The sequence below is a fragment of the Ananas comosus genome, linkage group 5 (genome assembly GCF_001540865.1).
Source record: "Ananas comosus cultivar F153 linkage group 5, ASM154086v1, whole genome shotgun sequence".
NCBI lineage: Eukaryota > Viridiplantae > Streptophyta > Magnoliopsida > Poales > Bromeliaceae > Ananas > Ananas comosus.
Window position 1 is genome coordinate 12,247,539 of NC_033625.1, and position 19,246 is coordinate 12,266,784.

At 34.0% G+C, this 19,246-nt stretch overlaps 2 protein-coding genes and 2 long non-coding RNA genes across 6 annotated transcripts; 3 read left to right on the forward strand and 1 right to left on the reverse strand.

The window, feature by feature from the left end:
* On the forward strand, positions 661 to 3,554 carry LOC109709994. The gene is made up of 3 exons (XR_002216257.1): positions 661 to 1,173; positions 2,669 to 2,734; positions 3,326 to 3,554. It is a non-coding gene; the product is annotated as an uncharacterized LOC109709994 (long non-coding RNA).
* On the forward strand, positions 4,376 to 8,744 carry LOC109709982. Of its 3 annotated transcripts, none has more exons than XR_002216255.1 (6): positions 4,378 to 4,611; positions 4,968 to 5,177; positions 5,288 to 5,380; positions 5,488 to 5,586; positions 5,728 to 6,089; positions 7,659 to 7,859. XR_002216255.1 is itself a non-coding variant. In XM_020232388.1 (5 exons), exons 1-5 carry the CDS (start codon positions 4,420 to 4,422, stop codon positions 8,658 to 8,660), a joined length of 696 nt encoding a protein of 231 aa, XP_020087977.1. In that variant the 5' UTR covers positions 4,376 to 4,419; the 3' UTR covers positions 8,661 to 8,744. The 3 variants fall into 3 exon arrangements, 1 of the variants encoding a protein (XP_020087977.1); XR_002216256.1 differs by lacking the exon at positions 7,659 to 7,859 and adding an exon at positions 7,054 to 7,227; XM_020232388.1 differs by lacking the exons at positions 5,728 to 6,089; positions 7,659 to 7,859 and adding an exon at positions 8,559 to 8,744 and having other exon boundaries at positions 4,376 to 4,611.
* Positions 9,256 to 10,699, forward strand: LOC109710053. Its single transcript, XR_002216271.1, has 3 exons — positions 9,256 to 9,357; positions 10,102 to 10,318; positions 10,392 to 10,699. It is a non-coding gene; the product is annotated as an uncharacterized LOC109710053 (long non-coding RNA).
* LOC109710052 (endonuclease 2-like) lies at positions 12,854 to 18,307 on the reverse strand. The gene is made up of 8 exons (XM_020232468.1): positions 18,142 to 18,307; positions 16,889 to 17,063; positions 14,945 to 15,049; positions 14,668 to 14,807; positions 14,467 to 14,559; positions 13,443 to 13,510; positions 13,259 to 13,332; positions 12,854 to 13,138 (listed from the first exon to the last, which is right to left on the reverse strand). The coding sequence occupies exons 1-8, from the start codon at positions 18,250 to 18,252 to the stop codon at positions 13,023 to 13,025; spliced, it is 882 nt and encodes a 293-aa protein (XP_020088057.1). The 5' UTR covers positions 18,253 to 18,307; the 3' UTR covers positions 12,854 to 13,022.

Genomic DNA, 19,246 nt, shown 5'->3' on the forward strand with positions numbered 1-19,246 from the left:
TTAGCTATTTGATTGTGCCTCTGTTGGAAAATTTCATATAATTTTTTGATCTCCTCTTCTTATTTGATCTATATATAGTGTTAGATTGGATATTGTACATGTAGAGTGTAAATTTTTATTCTATGTCTCAATTTTTGCTTGGTTGTGTTGTAGCTGGATTTGTTATTTTCAGCTAGGTATTTAGATTTTTCTGAATGTTATTTAATCTGTGTAAAGGAGAAAAAGAGAAAGAAAAGAAACAAATGAGGGATTATGTTGTAAATTATATGCAATACCTACCAAAATGGTTGTATAACTAAAAACTAATTGAACAGAGGGATCGAATAAAGTTTAAGAATAAGGCTCATGTGTACAAAAGAGATGTATATTATTTATGCAGTTATTCAACTATATACACATATATGTAGACATGGTGGACATCCATATTTTAATCAGCATATAAGTAAATATACCAAGTATCCATATCTTTATTTATATTTAATCCTTAATTATCAAAATCTAAAAAATCATCCATATTAATCAAGTTTACATCTCTTTGTATCCTTAGTCTCTGTAAAATCATCCATTTGTATATATACCCTTGTAAAATCTGAATTTTCATACATGCACTAAAAATCCTAAATTACCTACACTGTGTACTATGATGCAAATAGAAGGTGCCTTCTTAAGAAACTTAATTTAATACAAAACCAACCTCTCCCCCTCCTCCCCCTTTACGCCTCTTGATCTAAGCCCTAACCCTAGTTTTGCTCCTCGGTTCTTTTCCTTAATGGCTTCTCCCAGTTAACTTCTTCGTCACCGGTGGTCCTCTTCACAAATCCAAGCTCAATCCCAAACTGCGGCACGGCGCTCCTTTTTCTCTGCTTCTTGTGCTTGCTTTCGGCAAAATTAAGCTCCAATTCAGACAATGGATCCAAAGAGATTACCATCGATACTAGTATAATCCCTTACCAGTGTTTTTTAATTGAAGCACCATCCACTATCTTTTTTCTGACAATAATGTGCTAATATGTATACCATGCTATCTAAGTTTTATCATGTAGTATTAGTGGATCTTATTGTTTTTGAGACATATCTGTATTTGATGAAGCAAAATTAGTTATTCGATCACTTAGCCGCTGAAGCAAAATTAGGTGGGCCGATGCATTATCGGTGGATGTACCCTATCAAGAGGTAAGAGATTCTAATACTAATGGTTTTATATTCTATAAGTTTGTAATTAATTAATTTACTTCTTATGCGTTATACTACTTTGTTTTGCTAATTTTTATAATTCTTGACTTTGCAAGCTCTATGATGTGCTTAAAATCTTACATATGTAATAAAGCTCAACCCGAAGGCTCAATTGCAGAAGGATATATTGCAGAAGAATGTTTAACTTTTTGTTCAAGATATTTTGAAGGCATTGAAACTATATTCAATTGATCACGAAGAAATTGTGACAATGTCAATAGTGGAGAAGATTTCATGTTTTTATCTGGTAGACGAGCTATAGGGAAGGTGGAAAGTGTTATTCTAGATGAAATTTCTTTAGCACAAGCACACTATTATGTATTACTTCATTATGAGAAAATTCCTGACTATCGAAGGTTAGGACCATTGCAAGATTAATTAGGTATATGAGTTCCTACATGCATTAATTGATCATGTTTAATACAGTAATTTTTTAGCAGCCCAACGAAGAGCCAACCGGAGCATTCGCGCTAACCAAAGTGTTGAGCATAAATGGCTGGTTGAAAAGTTTCTTGGATGGCTCTTTGGGCAAGTATAGCCATTAAATCAACAAATTAGGTATAATTTTAAGGTGCCAAAAATGACTTCTTAGAGATAATTATGTGACTTGATTATTTTAGTTTTTTAGATACCAAAAATGGCAAAGAGTAAGTGCTCAGATGAAATTATAGCAATTGCACGAGGTCCAAACAACGTTGTTAAAAAATTTAGTGGTTTCATCATTAATGGGTTTAGATTCCACACAAAGGATCGTGAAAAGTTAAGAAAAACTCAAAATTCTGGAGTTATGGTTGAAGCAGAGAGACAAGCTTATTATGGTGTACTTATAGATATTATTTAACTTGATTATTATGAGAGTTTTAAGATTGTCTTATTTCGTTGTGATTGGGCGGATATCACGTCGCCAAAAGGATTAAAGAAAGACACAAATGGATGCACTCTAGTGAACTTTTCCAAGTTGATACACACGGGACGATTATTGAAAGATGATCTATTTGTATTTTCATCTCAAGCAAAATAAGTATTCTATATACAAGACCCAGATATGAGGAATGGTCTCAAGTTGTCATGACAAAACCAAGAGACTTATACGATATGAGAGTACATTTGCAGGATGACGCTGAAACTTACACTCAATGCATGTCATGTGATGTTATTGTTATTGATGAATTAAATGACTTTATAAGTTGGGCTAGAAAAGATACTGATGAAAATAATATTGTAGTTTGATGTATTATAGTCTCTATATAGTATTTAGAATGTCTAGTCTAGTTTTTATATACTCAAACTTTAGAGGCTTGCAATTCTAATCCACTTTTCCTTAATTAAATATCTTTTTGTGAATTAGTAATATTTTAAACTTTTTTTGGGTGGTTAGTGTCATGCACAAAACTTCTCTATTTTAATTTTTCTTTATGATGGTGCTTTCGACAAGGTGATTGCGGAATTAGCAAAGAGTGGTGAGATTCAAGCTACTGTCCCGTTGCATCCATTACTTGAGGTATATTTTTTTTTTATTTTGCATGCACAAGAAATATATTTTGCTTCTATTGTCCTTCTTTATATTTGGTTCTAATTTGCTTCCATTGTCCTTTATATAAAAGAATGAAAGAGATTATTCTCTATTGGCTTTTTATAATATTTTTTACATTCCCAGGTGATGTTATATTGAGATTCTTTAGCAATATGAAAAGGTATAGATAGATTTTATCCCAAATACACTAAGAAGGATTGGATATTAATCATGCCAACAAAATAATTGGTAAGTCTGCCATTTTGATTGTCTAGTTTATTTAGTAGATTAAATAGTTGGATTTTATTAGTAGACTAAAATTCAACATCTGAAATTATATCCGAGTTATAAAATTCAGAATCGAGACCAAACTTATACTTTCTGACATGAATATAGCACCAATTTTGCAAAAAAAGAAATTTTGATGCAATATAGAGAATAAGCTCAGATTATGCCTATAAAGCCTTGATAATTTGATGTGAGAATGACACTTTGCCTTTGCTGTTTCTTGAAGTATCTCTTTTTGTTTCTTTAGCTACATTGAAGAAAGATCATTTAAAAGATTTGTTGATTGTGCAGAGATTATGGCTAAGCTGAAAAGATTGAGAAAGATAGTTGAAGACAATAATTCCCAAACTAGTGAAGATGATGCTACACATTTCTCAAGATTAAATTCTTTGCAAGCTGCCTCAAAGCCTACTTCATCACACATGGAATCCTCACAATCTGAATTTTCACAAACTCAACCTCAAGTTCAAGAATCAGCTGAAACGGAGTATATAAATGCAGTGGAGATAATTGGTAACTCTTATCTCTTATTATAAATAGTAGCTTGTTGTACATATGCTTGGCTCAATGTTGAATAGATAATATACGGTTGACAGCAGTCATCAGGATTACATACGGTTGACAGTAGTCATCATAGTTAAAAGCTAGTAGTAATAGCATAGAAGTATAACAACAGACTGTTTCACCCCACGGACAAACAATTACAGTGAGGTTTTCCACACAGTAAACTCAGAAAGAAAAAATACCAAAATGAGACCTTCCTATTAGTAAGTCGACAAAATATGCTGTCAGAACAGTGAAGGCATGCCCAAAAAACTCCTGTACCATACAAAAAGCCCATCCCATCTAGGAAGATATGCATTGTAGAAGTAGTCTATTGAAAGCAGCCGAAAAAGCAGTTAATCTTTCTCCCTTCCACCACCAAAGTTCGTTCTTTGATCTCACCTAATGCTTCCAAAAAGATAACTCTGTATATTAACATAGAATTGACATTTTACCTGGTCATATTTCTCTATTTGTCCTTCAAATCGACCTGCATATTGGATTAAGTTACTATCAAAATCAACACTAGAAGAGAACAAACAAATAGGCTACCATGAGCAAAACTACATCCACACCTTCTATTCTCCCTTCAAAAACATCAGAATGGTTTCTTAGAATTTCTTTCCAGTATCCTTTACCGAGCCTTCAAAAGAAGAAAGGAAGAGAGATAAAGAGTGAGAATTACATCACTTACTGAAATAGGTTATTATCAAACTATTAGAGGCAATGTTATCATAGCCAATAAAGATGACATCTCATGTGCTAATTTTAGAATTTTCTCTCAAATTTGTAGATAGCCAAGGAAAGAAAAGAAAGAAATCAACAATGCATGCAAAGGATGTATGGAGTTTATCGGATGCAGAGAGAGTGGTGATAGTATGCAATTTGTTGGGCCAACCGGTGAAAAAAGTGGGGGCATCTTAGGTGGGTGGCTTGGGATTATTGCACGAAGGCCAAATTTATGTCCGATTCACTATCCAAGTTGGAAAGTTTTGCCTCTTATGTTCAAAACTAAACTGCTCTTGTTGACTCGGGTAAGTAATTTTTTTTTTTTGGTTATGCCTCTTAAGTTATATGGAAATCATCAATTGTACTCCTACAAACCCTGCTGCACAAAGCACAACACATCCTTACAACTCACCCTGCTGCACAAAGCACAAAGAACAAACCCTACCGCACCTTCTTTAATTGGCCCTTACAACACTACTACTATAGGCCTTTTAATTAATTAGTGCACTACTTTAGGCCTTTGATCCCCATGGCCACAGTTGAGATAGCTCAATCAATTATCTCTATTGATCTCTTATTCTTTTTTTTTCAGTTGCTGATATATATGTAGAGCAGAATTTCAGTTGCTGATATTTATGATTTTTTCTTTCAATTTATGTAGAGTAAGCTTTTGTTTCCTTCCAATGGCAATATTGAGAAGTGGGTATTGAAGTCACTAAGTAGAAAATGGAAGAACTTCAAGTGTGGACTTAAAGGAAAATATATCATAGATAATTACACAGAGCAAGAAGTTGCAAGTAATGTGCCAAGTGGATTTACATCCCAACAATGGATAGACCTTGTTCGTTATTGGTTCTCAGAGAAAAGCAAGGTTGTACCTCATTTCATGGCATTTCTTTTTAATATTCTTGTTTTTTCAATTACTTTTATGATGCAAGTTAATCATTTTTTTTAATTTGATTAACAATTTTGTTTTGTTAGCCATACTCTCAAATTGGAAAGGTAGCACGTGCCAAGCATATTACTCCTCATACAACTGGTTTTATGAGTTTTGCTCGGAAAAGAGATCAATTTGTATGTCAATTTTTTTTCTTAATTTGTCATATATATAGTTGATATGATTGTTTTATTTGTAATATATATTTTCTTATTAAAATTCTTGCTTGTACAATTAATAACAGGAAAAGGAAAATGGAAGAGAGCCGGGACGTGTCGAGTTTTTTGCATTAACCGACAAACGTAAGAATGGGACATATGATGAGAGTTCTCAAGAGGTTTTGGTATGTACACCAAATAAGTGTATAGACTTATTTTTCATAGTGAAAGTTTAGGATCTTTACTCCAATTGAAACTTATATAATTTGTATGTAGTTTTACTTTATATACGTTAATAGTTAGTTCTCAATTTATCTTTAATGCAAGATAATATTACGAAGTTAATAGAAAAGGAAGCAAAAACTGAAAATGAAGCGTTTACCGAAGTCATTGGAAAAGATCGATATGGCCGAGTAAAGGGATATGGAATTGGTGTCACCCCAACTCAACTATTCGGAGTACAAGCTCAAATTAAGAATATGGAGAATGGAGGAGTAGATCCTTCGGAAGATATGTGAAAGCTACAAGCACAAATACAAGACGTGCAAAGTAACTATGACCCTAAGTTGCTAGAGATGCATCAAAATTATGAGCAGAAATTACAAGGGATGCAAAAGAATTATGAATCACAGTTGGAAGATATGAAGTACGTAACTATTAGTTCAAATCGCCTCAAAACTGCAATGAGGTAATGAATTTTTATCGAACAAAGCTAAAATTTGATTAAGTATTCCAAGATTATTTTTTTTTTATTGAAGGGGCTCTCAGACAATTTTACCTATGATACTACCTACCGGATGTAAATGATATGTGTTTTTCCTGTTTGGTATGATTACCCAATTTGGTATTTCTTAATTAATTGTCTTTTTGCACTCCACTTGCACCTTAATACAAGCACATATGTGTAAAAATGCAATAGCTTCATCGTGATGTCATGTTAGTTTATATTAGTTTTTAAGTTAAGTTGGTTGTTGCTTTCTTTAAATGGCATCCTCTGTTTGCAACTTAATACTATAATAGAATGTGGGACCAAGAAGTAGAAAACACTCTACATATCTGCAGAGCTACTAATTTGAACATCAAGTCAATTTCAAGGTCATTTGGATTCCACTCGATAAATGCAACTTGGATTTGTATTAAGATCCTTGAAACTCAGATGTCTCCAGATCTGAATCTTGATAGAATTGCAATTCTTTTGAAGTCTCTTTGGCCTCGATTTATGCAACTGGATCTATAATAATCTGCTAATTTGATAACAACTAGATATAAGCTAGATAATCGATTGCTTTGTTACATTATTGGGGCTATTGGAAGTAATATCATAATTTTGGGACTGATTCCTACGCTGTTTGAAAATGTTGCCTTTTGTCTTATTTACGTGCATGTTTTTGACTTTATGTATTGTTCTCGTTGTAACTTTTAATTATTTTTGTAGTTGGAAAACTCTAGATTTTTTTGTTGATTATGATAATATAGCATAATCACTTCTTGTTCGTTGTCTTATATCCAATACACTATCAATTTTTGACATATTAACTGCTACTATCTTATTGGTTGATGAACCTGAAGATATCTCTAGTTTTTCCTTATTTATGGCTGTGATGAGCATGGCTATTCAAGCATTTGTTACCTTTTTTTTTTTTTTTATCTAGTGCATACTTGGGTTTGGGATAAGTTGAGTTAATAGCTGGCCAGACAAAATCAAGGCATTCCTAGTTTGTGATGATAATGGATTTTGTAGAGTAAGTTTTTGCTGTATTTTGTTCGTTTATGTAAAACAAATATAAAACATGAATTTAGTAATTTGTCTCTTTCTTGTTGTTTTATTGGTTGGAAAACTCAAAAAACTTCTCTTGTGTGTGTGTTGACGGATTTTGTAGAAAAACCTGTGAGCCAACAATTGGAAGCATTTGTAAGCCTCTTAGAGATTTCTTTTTCTTTTTTATGGCAATCTTGGAGACATCAAACAAATATAAAGTTGTCAACAATTCTGTCTAAATGTTATATCTACAGTGCATATTGGTTAGGACTTAAAGATATCATAATTCAACTATGAGATTGTTAATAAGCTTTGGGTTTGAGTTTTTGAAAAGAAATTTGATGATCCTACAATTAAAGATATGCGTGTATTTGTATCGTAACCTACCTATCTAGAGCTTTAATCACAAACTTTTTTTTCCTCACATTCTATCTGCAGTGATATAAGATTGATGAATTGAGTATTTGTACTAGCTTTAATTTTTGTTTGCTATTGTAGGGTGAATGTTGTCTGACATATACTATTTTGGTTGGAATCCTGAAGCAGTTGAGCTCTGCTCATATAACTATTCTCATCACATTTTGTCTGCGGCTACATATAAATTACCAGAGGGCATTCGTTTAAACTGAAAATACTATTTACGCTATACGATTAATAATTCACTGTGAATAAAAAAGTGATGAAATTTTTTTGTTCCTATTATTCCATGCTTATACAATAGTAGAGAATTTTTGATTTCTTGATCGGGAGTAGCATTGTTGATTGAAGTTTATTAATGTTGAAACATTTTAATATTTTTGTTCATTATTGCAAAGTTTTCGTATTGGCGTGTTTATTTGGTATTACATAATTTACCGATGCTTTGGAGTGTCGGTATTTGTTTAAATTAATCACTTTTTTAGAGTCGGTAATATGTTGGAATTTTATAATTTACCGATGCTTTGGAGTGTCGGCAATTGTTTAAATTAACGACTCTTTTTAGAGCTGGTAATATGTTGGTATTTCATAATTTACCGATGCTTTGGAGTGTCGGCAATTGTTTAAATTAACGACTCTTTTTAGAGCTGGTAATATGTTGGTATTTCATAATTTACCGATACTTTGGAGTGTCGGCAATTGTTTAAATTAACGACTCTTTTTAGAGTTGGCACCTAACACATTACCGACTCTAAAAAGAGTCGGAAAAAACTTTTCCGACGCTATGTTAAAGCGTCGGTATATATATCCCGACATGTTTATTTAACGATTCTTTATCCGACACTTTTAAAAGCATTGGCATTATTTTTTCCGACGCTTTAAAGCGTCGCTAATTATTATTTAAAGCACCCTTAAATGTAAAATTTGTTGTAGTGCTTCTATATTTTTTTATAACTTCTTTTTCTTGCTTGGGTGCATAAGTGCGTGTTTGAACTAAAGGTAACTGGGGGAGGGAATAGCAACAAGGAGGATGTTCTTAATCACGTGGTGCTGGTGGTGGAGATCGTGATGAAGCAGCACTAGGGGTGGAACTGGGCCGGGCTTGGGTCGGGTAATACTATGCCCAAGCCCGGCCCAAAAGAAAATGTTGGGCTTCAGGTCGGTCTTTTACCTAATTTTGTTTAAAAATTAAGGGCCGGCCCAAGCCCAAGCCCAATGCCCAATACCCATCGGGCTTTGTGAAGGCCTATTTTATACATTTATCATATAATACATAAATACTTTTATTTGTATAATAATATGTACCATATATTTACTCATAGATATGTATAATTAATTAATTATATATAATAATACTATTTAATATATCCTAATATGGAACTAAATATTTTGTTAATATATAATATATCCTCATATATATATATATATATATATACCATTAATAACACTATATACTATATATGATATATTATATAATTTATTCTTTTTATAAATAAATATTATATATATATATATAATTAAATATTTTATTTTAATAATTAATATATCGGGCTTTTGGGTCGGGCTCGGGCCGGGCTTGGACATGCCCAAATAGGCCCAAAATTTTTTCGAGCCTAAATTTTGAAGCCCGGCCCGAACCCAAAGTTAAGTTTTTAATACCCAAAGCCCGGCCCAAACATGGCCCATCGGGCCGGGCCTTGTTTAGGCCCGGGCCCAGTTCCACCCCTAAGCAGCACGCTTAGCAACGTCGATTTGGCCTCAAGGAAGGCCAACGAAGCAGGTGTGTTTGGTTTTCTATTTTTTCTGTGAATTCTTTTTCGTAAGTTTTCAGCGTCGAATCAGACTTTTTTCGATAAATTTTTCATTATTTTTTTGTGAATTTGCGTAATTTTTAAAAATTTTAATTTTAAATAAAAAGATTAGCAATAATATATATGTTTGATTTAAATGCCTATCAAAATTTAACGATTTTTTTATATAAATTTTTTCATCTTTCTTCTCAATTTTTTTTGATAAGGTATTTGAGAGCTATTTCATGCTAAAGAAAATAAAATTTTCAGTCGATAAATTTTATGGTTCGATGATTTTTCTATTTGAGAATTATTTTTTTATGGTTTGATGATTTTTCAATTTGAGAGCTATGTGGCACTTCAAAATTTTGATTTCAATTTAAATATTTTGTGAGATCCCTGGTGTTTGGCGGTTGAGGCTTGACGACAGTTCTGGAGAGTGTCGGGACAAGTCTGAATCGCGTTGGCGTGAAATAGACGCAAAACGGACTTTGTGCGACGCGAGAGCAGCATTTAGCCAGAGAATCTGCAAATAGCAGGTTTCTCTGCTTGCTGTACCGGTATAGCCAGCAGAGTGTACCGGTACACTGCACAGGTTGCGCGCAGGCTGCTCTCGGGTTGGCATCTGGTACTGGTACACGGACCCGTGTACCGGTACACCAGGGTAGGTAGGGGGGTAATTTGGTAATTACCTTTCCTTGATTGTATCACCATCGCTCTTTCTCCCTATATAGGATCGAGAGGACAGAGAGGAGAGGATGTTTGCACTCTCTCTCTGTTCTCCTTGTACTCAACCGATCGTGGAAGAGCTCGAGTGGAGTATTCCGTCGCTGACGTCGTGCCGCAGAGCCGTTCGAGCGCGCGTTTATTGCCGTAGCATCGCGAGGAGGCCGGGCGAGGGTGCGTTTTTACCGTTCTCGACGTCGCGCCGGTGCTAGAGTCGCTGTTGAGGTGAGATGTTCATCAATTCCTCCAACTTTGGCAAATCCTTATTACTCTCGAGCTCAAGGATGCTGTTTTGCAGATTTCCTGCGTCGACCGTTGGCGTTTCGGCTCGTGTGCGACGTAGGAGCGTCGGATTGCAGCGAGACTTGGTTCGTTGGATTCAAGACTTCGAGAGGAATCCACGAAGCCCAAGATTGCAGAATTTGGTGAAGGTTAGCTTGGTCGAACCCTTAGTTTACCCTGCCGTTGTTATACGTGGACAGAATTGATGGATTTTGATTATAGAGCTTGGAGTTAGCTCGATTTCTGGACTTGGAGGACTTCGGTCGATCCAGCAGGTTGTTCTGCAGCTGAGGGAGTTCTTTGCTGCCAGGGATTAACTCTCGAGGTGGGTTACATCTGTTTATTTCTAAGCACAGTATTAGTCGACATGTATGATTTTCAGTTTTGTAAATCATGTTGTAGTTCATTTTTGTTGATTGTATCATGGATGAAATCAGTATTGAGGACATGATTAGCAAACCATAAATATACATGTTGGACTTAGAATTTGACTTAGGAGAAAACCAGCGATTTGGACTTCTTACCGGTTTACACTACCTGATTTAGCTCTAGGAGCCGTTATAATTTTGTATCGTCGCAGTATCGAGGCGGCGGATATCTCAGGTAGTTTAGCTTTCAGTTATGCTTGTGCTGGGATGCCGAGTGTATTTTTACAGTAGCGTTCAGGCTGTTCCGGACTGTTGGGTGCCGTCGGGGTTGACGGTGGACCCATATCGCCTTTTTGGCGTCGGATTGTGCCGAGGGCACGTGACTGTGGGTTGTTAGACCAGTTAGTGTCGGTTACTTGGACTTTGGCTTGATAGAGCCTGATTGAGATCGACAGAGATACGCTGCATACTCGGTTGGATAGCTCCCACGAGTGCCACTCCGGAGACGGGCGTTGTGCTTTCGCATTGGTGTCGTGCATGCCGGTTAGATTTGCTCTCCACGGACTGGTTAGTGTAGAGGTAGCTGGATAGTCTCAACTGGGCGGGACGGGTGTGTTCACAGTCCTTGGGACGGGTATGTTTACAGTCCCTAAAGAGATTGGGTTAGAATTGACATTTCTACAGTAGGTTAGCTTAGAGCATGATAGTGTAATAAATGGTAGCTGTAGATTTTATTTCTGCATTTATTATTACCTATGCTCCCTTCTGTAGACTTAGTGGGAGGACCGATGATGTTGAGGGCGGCACCCACTGAAGACTACTTGTTTTACAGTAGTTCTCACGCCCTATTATTACCCCGTTTTTGTAGAGCCATCATCTTCGGCTGCTGCTGTTGCTGATCAGGATCGAGGCAAGGGCGTCGCGAGTTAGAGCCCTACCCGACGAGCCGAGCTAGAGGTGCCTCTACAGCAGGTAGTTGTTTTTTGTTGGAGTTCATGTACATACATATATTTAACTCGCCAGTGCGAGTAGTTTTGTATCTTGGATTTGGCGTATATGTATGGAACTTGGTTTATTTTATTATTGGCTCTTCTAGCAGCTCTATATTATTGTTTGTAGTATTGTATGATTTACAGGTACTGCTATCGCTTCGTATATAGGAAATTTTTTTTTATATACGGCGGATTTGTCGGCATGCCCGGAAAACGTGTAATTCGGGGCGTGACATATTTTTTCTAAAAAAATTATTTTTTATGGTTTTACATCCAACCAAACATAGTTACTTTTTTCCACATTTATTTTAGTTCTATTTTAACTATTTGTCTGAAAACATTACACTTATATTATAATAAATATTATAATTTTATATTTGAATATAAAATTTTATATTTTTTTTTTATGTCTACCGGCTGCGAAGTGCAGACTTCTTCACTAGCTGAGCTTATAGGTGGGTAGATTGCATTGGGCATCGGAAGTAACATTGTGTAGTTTTGGACGGAAATACCCTCTCCAACAGGCAAATTTTTTACTACTGAGAGAGTATTTTGGTCCAAAAAATTTAAATTTAAGATTTTGATAGTTTTATAATAAATTTTCTAAAGTTTTATCTTTTTTCTAAACATTCTTACAAATTTAAGTAGGCCACTGCATATAAGTTGCATTTCGGTACCTAATCTTTCTTATCATTTCATTTCAGTATCTCATTAGCATCCCCAAGAACCCCAAGAAATTATGCCCGCACCTTGTGCATCCCCTATTTATTAATTAAACAGCCTACCATTTGTCCTTCATTTTATGTCATACTTAATAAGCAAGATCCCAAAGTTGTTGTTATTTCTTTATTTGCATTTAAAAAATTCAATTGAAAACATGTGATAAAGTAGAGGAATATGATTATATAATGCACATGCAAAGGTTGCACCAGGTTTATAAAAGAATCCTCCATTAGCTTTTCAATAGGTAATTAAATAGTGCAATCAAACTTTTGCAAAATAAGGTTATCGAAATGAAAGCATATAATTTAGGTAAATTTTATATGTTTCTAGGCATTACATATTATCATTTTGAATGTAAATAAATAATTAGGCTTCTAAAAAGGAAAAGAAATCAGTTAAAGACTAAAAAAGACTTTGCTAACAAACAGTTAATTACTTACAATTTGAAAGATATGTGTATGCTAAACAATGAATATTTGTACAACAAGCATTGCCACTTCCTTTTTGTATACTATTTACATGAATTGAACTTAATTTGTTTGTGATTCACGACTAGGGATATATTCACTTGTATTGTGCTACTTTTCTACTGAAAATTCGATTCAGTAAAGTTGCCAGTCTGACGCCAGCTTGCGCAATCCTCTTTTCGATGACCGGCAGGCGAGAGAGAAAATAATCATCTGCAAATTCACATATAAGATCATGTTAATTATGATAAACAAGAAAAATGAAATTTCCATGCAATTTTGTATACTTCATATATATATATATATATATATATGAGTATTTCCTATATATACCTTCTAAAGTAGAACCTTGATCAACGTCCTTGTATGCATAATCGCAAGCTAGTTGTATGCTCTCTGAAGCATACCTGAAAAGTTTATATATATATATATATAGTTGAAAAAAGAGAATTGTTTGATTGTATTATGCCATTTATTTCATCGAGTGATTGCAATCAGTAAATCGAATTGTACGTACCCGTCAGCGCATGCCATCGATTTTTCAGGACAAGTCTTCCATTCATCTACTTCATCAGACCATTCATCCTACACATTAACATTGCATGATAGTTAATAAATTAAGGGTTGATTGCGTACAGCTCCTTGTAAATATATCGAATAGCAAATATATCACTACAAAGTTTAACTTTTTATTTTTATTCCTACAAAAGTCCAGGGATATTCATACTTGTCCCTTTAGTTTGTTATCGTTAAAGCATTATTTATTTATTTTTTAATAGCAGATATGTGAAACTACATTTCTGCCCTTACAAATATATCATTCCAAAAGTCCGAACTGTTAAAATTATACGAAAATGACCTCCCAAAAAAGTATTTTATTCAATAATATAAGAGGGGTACAAAGGTCAATTTAATTCATTCACTAACCAGAATTAAGTATTTTACTTATGGTAACTACATTGTTCTAACGGATCCTAATAGTAAGGATATATATATTTGAAAATGTTAGAATTTTTCAGGGATAAAAATAAAAGGTTAATTGAACTTTGCAGGAATATATTTACTATTCGATATATTTACAGGGAGCTAGCTCCATGCAGTTAATCCATAAATTAATGTTCTTTGAGATAAGAATCATAAGATTTAAAAATTAATAGTTGTACGAGGCTAAAGTTTTTTATTTAATTTCGAAAAATTCAATTACTGCGACTCGTTTTGCTTCTACTTAATACTTGAGAACAATTGGTAGTAGTAGTAGTAGTAGTAGTAGGGTTTATGGAAATTCAGGTAGTTAATTATTGGCTTATTTGTTATATATTTTACTCAATACTTGAAAATTTTTTATGTGATAAATATCATTAATGAATGAACCTGGCATTTATTTATTATGTCTATGTGATAAGGTTTGGAGCTAACCTGATAAATATTATTTAGTGTTGACATGCATGAAAATTGATGTATAAGAAATCATCAATGGTGTAATTAGTCCAACAAATAATAACAAGCTAGCTCTGAGGCATGCATATGCATGCTAAACTTACGGTGATATTCGTTCGAATGGCGTCGATCATCGAAGTTAGATCGTTGTCGTAGAATTTACGCTTGGCGGTTTCCAAAATATTTACATCCCACACCTTAATGGTACATGAAAAAAAAAATTTTAAAAAAAAGTTAAGTAAATTAAGCATTCCAAGGTATAATTAAAAAGCATTTAAAAAAAAAATAATTAGAAATTACTCAACATGATGTAGATTGCTCTTTCTTCTGTACCAGTGTACTGCAATGGTATTACCACCTTCATCATTATCAAACCCTACGTGCATGGGCTGGTGCACGTCTCCCATGAAGTGAGCAAGAAACTTCAAACTCTCTGGCAAATTATCTAGTGCAAAAAACAAAGAGGAAAAAAAAGAGAAGGAAATATATATATACGTACGCAAAATTAGTTGATTATAATAAGTTTTAATGGAAAAGTAATTAATCATTTTCATGCAAAAGTTTAAGTACGAGGTTACGTACATTCGCTCGATGGATCTTCGTAGTAAGTTTGGAGCTGCATGGTGAAATTATTAATTGCTCCAACCACACACATATGTTGCTGACCCTTGGAATTGTGGCAATCCCCTGGTGTGGATAGATAGATAGATAGATAGATAAGAAATTAATTTCGAAGTTCATGTTGAATGAGTAATAGTGTACTTGAAATATTGTTCTACAATAGCTTAAGTTTTTAAGAACAAAAGATTGTTTCATATGAAATTAGCGTATGAGGTCGATCATCAGGAATTTAAATTCTACCTAGCGGCGAATCTATATATATACACCTCAGTGGAATCTATTGATCCTATTGAAGTATGTCAAAGAAAGACCACGCTGGCCAATCTTGGGTTGTTGATCTCACTTTGGGGCGAAAGTTGATTCTGAAGTGGAGTCAAATTAATAACATGATATTCCATTTTTTTTATGTCGTAGGCCCACTAAGAAAGCATAGAGGGAGTAGGTAGAATAAAATTTTTCGTAGTGGCATCAACGAAGAATATTTTTTCTATGGTGAATTTCAGAATTAATTGCGCAGCCATGTGTATGATAATTTGATGAACGATTGTTTGATACTATATATATAAAGAAACATGTATTTGACGGTGTTACCAATAAGTCTATCATGCATCTTTTCTTAGTATGAAAATAAGTCGAGGACAATTGTAAATAAAAATTGTATACTTTTTGTTTAACCACTATGCATGATTGATTTATGGCTTTGTTTAAAATATATATATATATATATATATATATATTTACTCTTCTTTATGTATTGACCTGATTAGGAAAACAATTCTAGATTCGCGGTTGGTTCTGCTAGGCTCCTAGGTTTATTGAATTTTTTTTTGTTTGATTCGAGCCCACGTCTCGAGTCGGTCAAAATATCTTGAACCTATAAGTGACGAGGAGTGTTGAATATAAAATATTAAAATACCAATTTCTTACAGCTTAAACTTTTGAAGAAAAATAATTATTTTCACATGGTATTAACGAAAGAGAACTTGCATTTAAATTCCACTGTAGAGGATATTTTATTAGATTAGGTATTAGATAAATATATAGATATAGATATAGATATATTTTATATGCCCCCCCTGTGGTTAAACCACAAGGGAAAATCTGGTTAAACCAATTTCTGGTTTCGTTTTTATCTTTTCGATAGCTTTTTCGTTGATATTTCATTAAATTATATATAAAAAACTTCAGATACCCATCTAGATTTATCAAATATTCACTTTAGTACCCTTTAATTTTAACTTTGTCACTGATTTAAGAAAAAAAAATAATGAAATTGATAATAAAAAGAGAAAAACGAAACCACAGGGGGGCAAATTGATATATTTTAAACCACATGGTACTAAAATGAGAAACAACGAAACCATAGGGGTTTTTTTTGAAGTTTTCCCTTTAAAAAAATTGGATTTATAACAAATGGGTTGATAATTGATTTCTTGCCCAAAATCTCTTTCTATTCTAATCGTTTTACGTAGCAACTAATGTTGGCTTAAATGGGCCAGCATCCTGCCCTGTGGCGGGAGGCCATGTGGGCCGAGTCATATTCGAAATGGCGTGAGGCTGGGTTGGGCCGAGTCATGTTCGAAGTGGCGTGAGGCCAGATGGGCCGAGTCACAATTGAGACCCGTCGGCGCTGTTTCTGTACGCTTTAAGTGAATTGGTTGCGTATTTCTATCAGCTCGAGCTTTTGGGATTAATGGTTAGCGCCAACGATCCGACAACTAAAAATTTTATATTTATTTGTAAAAAAAATTGTTAATTGGCACGTGTCAACTACTGAAGCTTGCAGCTTGGTGAAAGTAGAATCTTTCACTTTTTCTCGGTTTCTGCTGTTCGCTATCAGCTTAAGCTTTTGAAATAGTCGATTAAAATTTCGTCGACGACGACAAGAGATCAGTTTAGTCTTACTTTCATAATCAAAGTTGCAGACTCCAGCTGGGGTATTGATGTAGTGAAGTGGGCTGGCCCACCGGTATCGAAACCGGACCTGGTCGGCCCACGAGCAAACGGAGGCAAACTCCCCTTCTGCTTCCTCTGGAAGAAGATCCATCACAGCCCTTGAAGCTTTCCTTGTCAAGTATTGCTGCACCATCACAAGTATATTTAGAAACATAACTTAAAACTTTGGTCATTTTGAAAAATGATGATCGAGCTTTCGAAAATTTTGATATCACCATCTAACGTTGAAGCCATATATCCGAATTATGTTGTGAGAAACTAATTGTTGCATGTGTGGATCGTAAGCGCTAACCAACAATCCTAAAAGCATGTGCTAATGAGACGGAAGTATTCATCGCAGTACTAAAGGGTTTGGCAACAAAGCTTCACGGGTTTCGATCTGATTCAACCCATTTGGATACTAGGTCTATTGTTGGATTTTTTGCTATTAGGTATATTCTAAACCATAACCCTACTCAACTTATTATGCTCAACCTAACTCAATTTATTAGTCTCCTGATCGTATTGTCATAGGACAAAAAGTTAGATCTATTTTAGCCAGTAATAAATAGCCAATGATACGCACCCAGTACATCCTTACGTCTGTACACTGCATCTCTATTATCCTCTCGTTGCGTTTATCTCATGCTTCTAACCAAATTAAGCATTTTATAGGAAAAGTAACAATTCATTGAACAACTAAGATTGAACAGTCAGACTGCACGGAGAGCTAATAAAGGCAAGGTGCAGGGAATAGTACGTGTGTGCATAGATATAAGATATTCTAACAAATAGGTCAGAAGTTTAGGAGAAAGCGAAAAAAAACTATATGTGCAGAGAGCCTTCCTATAAAAAGATGATCTAATCAACCATTCATCACTGTTTTAAAATTCGTGCAAGTTTTAGTTCGAACTCCAGAGATGTTTGCAAAAAACCTTCGACCTCTCTCAAAAGAGCAGGATACGTAGGTCTTTATTTTCTCGCTAACAGGAGGGAGCTATAAATGTGAAACAAGAGCTCACTAGAAAACATAGACACACAAATTACACTAGGTTAAGACAATATTAATTAGTTCCTCATATAATTAATAAACTCACATCTAACCAGTAGAGATATTTAATTATGATTCGAAGTTAAGGTGACATTCATACCCTTTTCGATCAATAAACAACATATATGTGAAGTGATCAAGAACATGCATGAAGTTTAATTTGGCACATTACCTCTGCAACCTTACACACCATGTAGTGGCCATCCTTTCCCCATGCATGTGTGCATGGAACACTTGCAACCATAGCAACAAGAACTACGTGAAACAAGAGCAACAAACCCATTTTGCATGCCCTTCTTTTTATCAATATGACTATTTCTTATTATGTGTTTCCTTTTGCTCTTTTTCCCCACATACATGCATGGCATTTATATTTATTAGGGTTAGTTGGTCTCACATTTACGCTTCTTTTCCGTTTTTGTTAAGGTTTTATGTGGCTTGAAGCAAGCTTCCACTTACATATATCATTATGAGACTTATGCCTGTTGTGTTTGTTTGTAGACATGGTAAACCTAGCTAGCTAGTATTGTGCTTAGCAATACATTCAAATAAGTTCAAAGAAAGAAAGAAGCTAGTTAAATTCTTGCATTTCATGATGACATGCACTTCATTAGATATATATATATATATATATATATATATATATATAGAGAGAGAGAGAGAGAGAGAGAGAGAGAGAGAGAGAGAGAGAGAGAGAGAGAGNGAGCTAAATTGCTATACTGTCGATATAGATATATTCTTACATTTTTTTTGTTTTAAATATACCGCTTGTATATTTTTTTTGTTGTTCAAAAATATCCCTGTTGTTAATATCTGTTAAATCATATTGGATTAAATCTGAATTAAATTTCTAATAAAGTTAAAAAAAGTCAAAATATCACTTTTTCCCCCAACTAAAGGGCAAATAAGAAAAGATAGTAATTTAACTCTAAGATATATTTGAAATAACTTGGAATATTAAAAGGACATTTTTAACACTAGTCTTTTAAGAGAGAAAATATATTTCTCTTATGATCTGTCCAATCTAAAATTCTACCTATGGTCGGCAGCTCGAATCAACCTATCTATTGTTTTTTTTTCCTATTTTTTATTCATACTTTTATAAAAAAAAAATAGATTTTAGTTATTTTAATTAAAATAAAATTTTAAAATAATAAAATTATCATTAAAGTAACTATATTGTAAATGACATTTATATTAGGAATAAAATATTTAGAACTCGAATAATATTCTAAACAAATAAAAATTATTTTATAATTGAAATATTTATTTGTGGA

Bases quoted from the DNA above. Each gene is read 5' to 3' on its own strand.
- LOC109709982 (XM_020232388.1), top strand. From the start codon at position 4,420: ATGGAGTTTATCGGATGCAGAGAGAGTGGTGATAGTATGCAATTTGTT. The intron at 4,612-4,967 runs GTAAGTAATTTT...CAATTTATGTAG, and splicing joins AACTGCTCTTGTTGACTCGG to AGTAAGCTTTTGTTTCCTTC. The intron at 5,178-5,287 runs GTTGTACCTCAT...TTGTTTTGTTAG, and splicing joins GGTTCTCAGAGAAAAGCAAG to CCATACTCTCAAATTGGAAA.
- LOC109710052 (XM_020232468.1), bottom strand. From the start codon at position 18,252: ATGGGTTTGTTGCTCTTGTTTCACGTAGTTCTTGTTGCTATGGTTGCA. The intron at 15,050-16,888 runs GTAAGACTAAAC...TATCCACACCAG, and splicing joins CTGCAACTTTGATTATGAAA to GGGATTGCCACAATTCCAAG. The intron at 14,560-14,667 runs GTTGAGTAATTT...TGTACCATTAAG, and splicing joins GAAAGAGCAATCTACATCAT to GTGTGGGATGTAAATATTTT.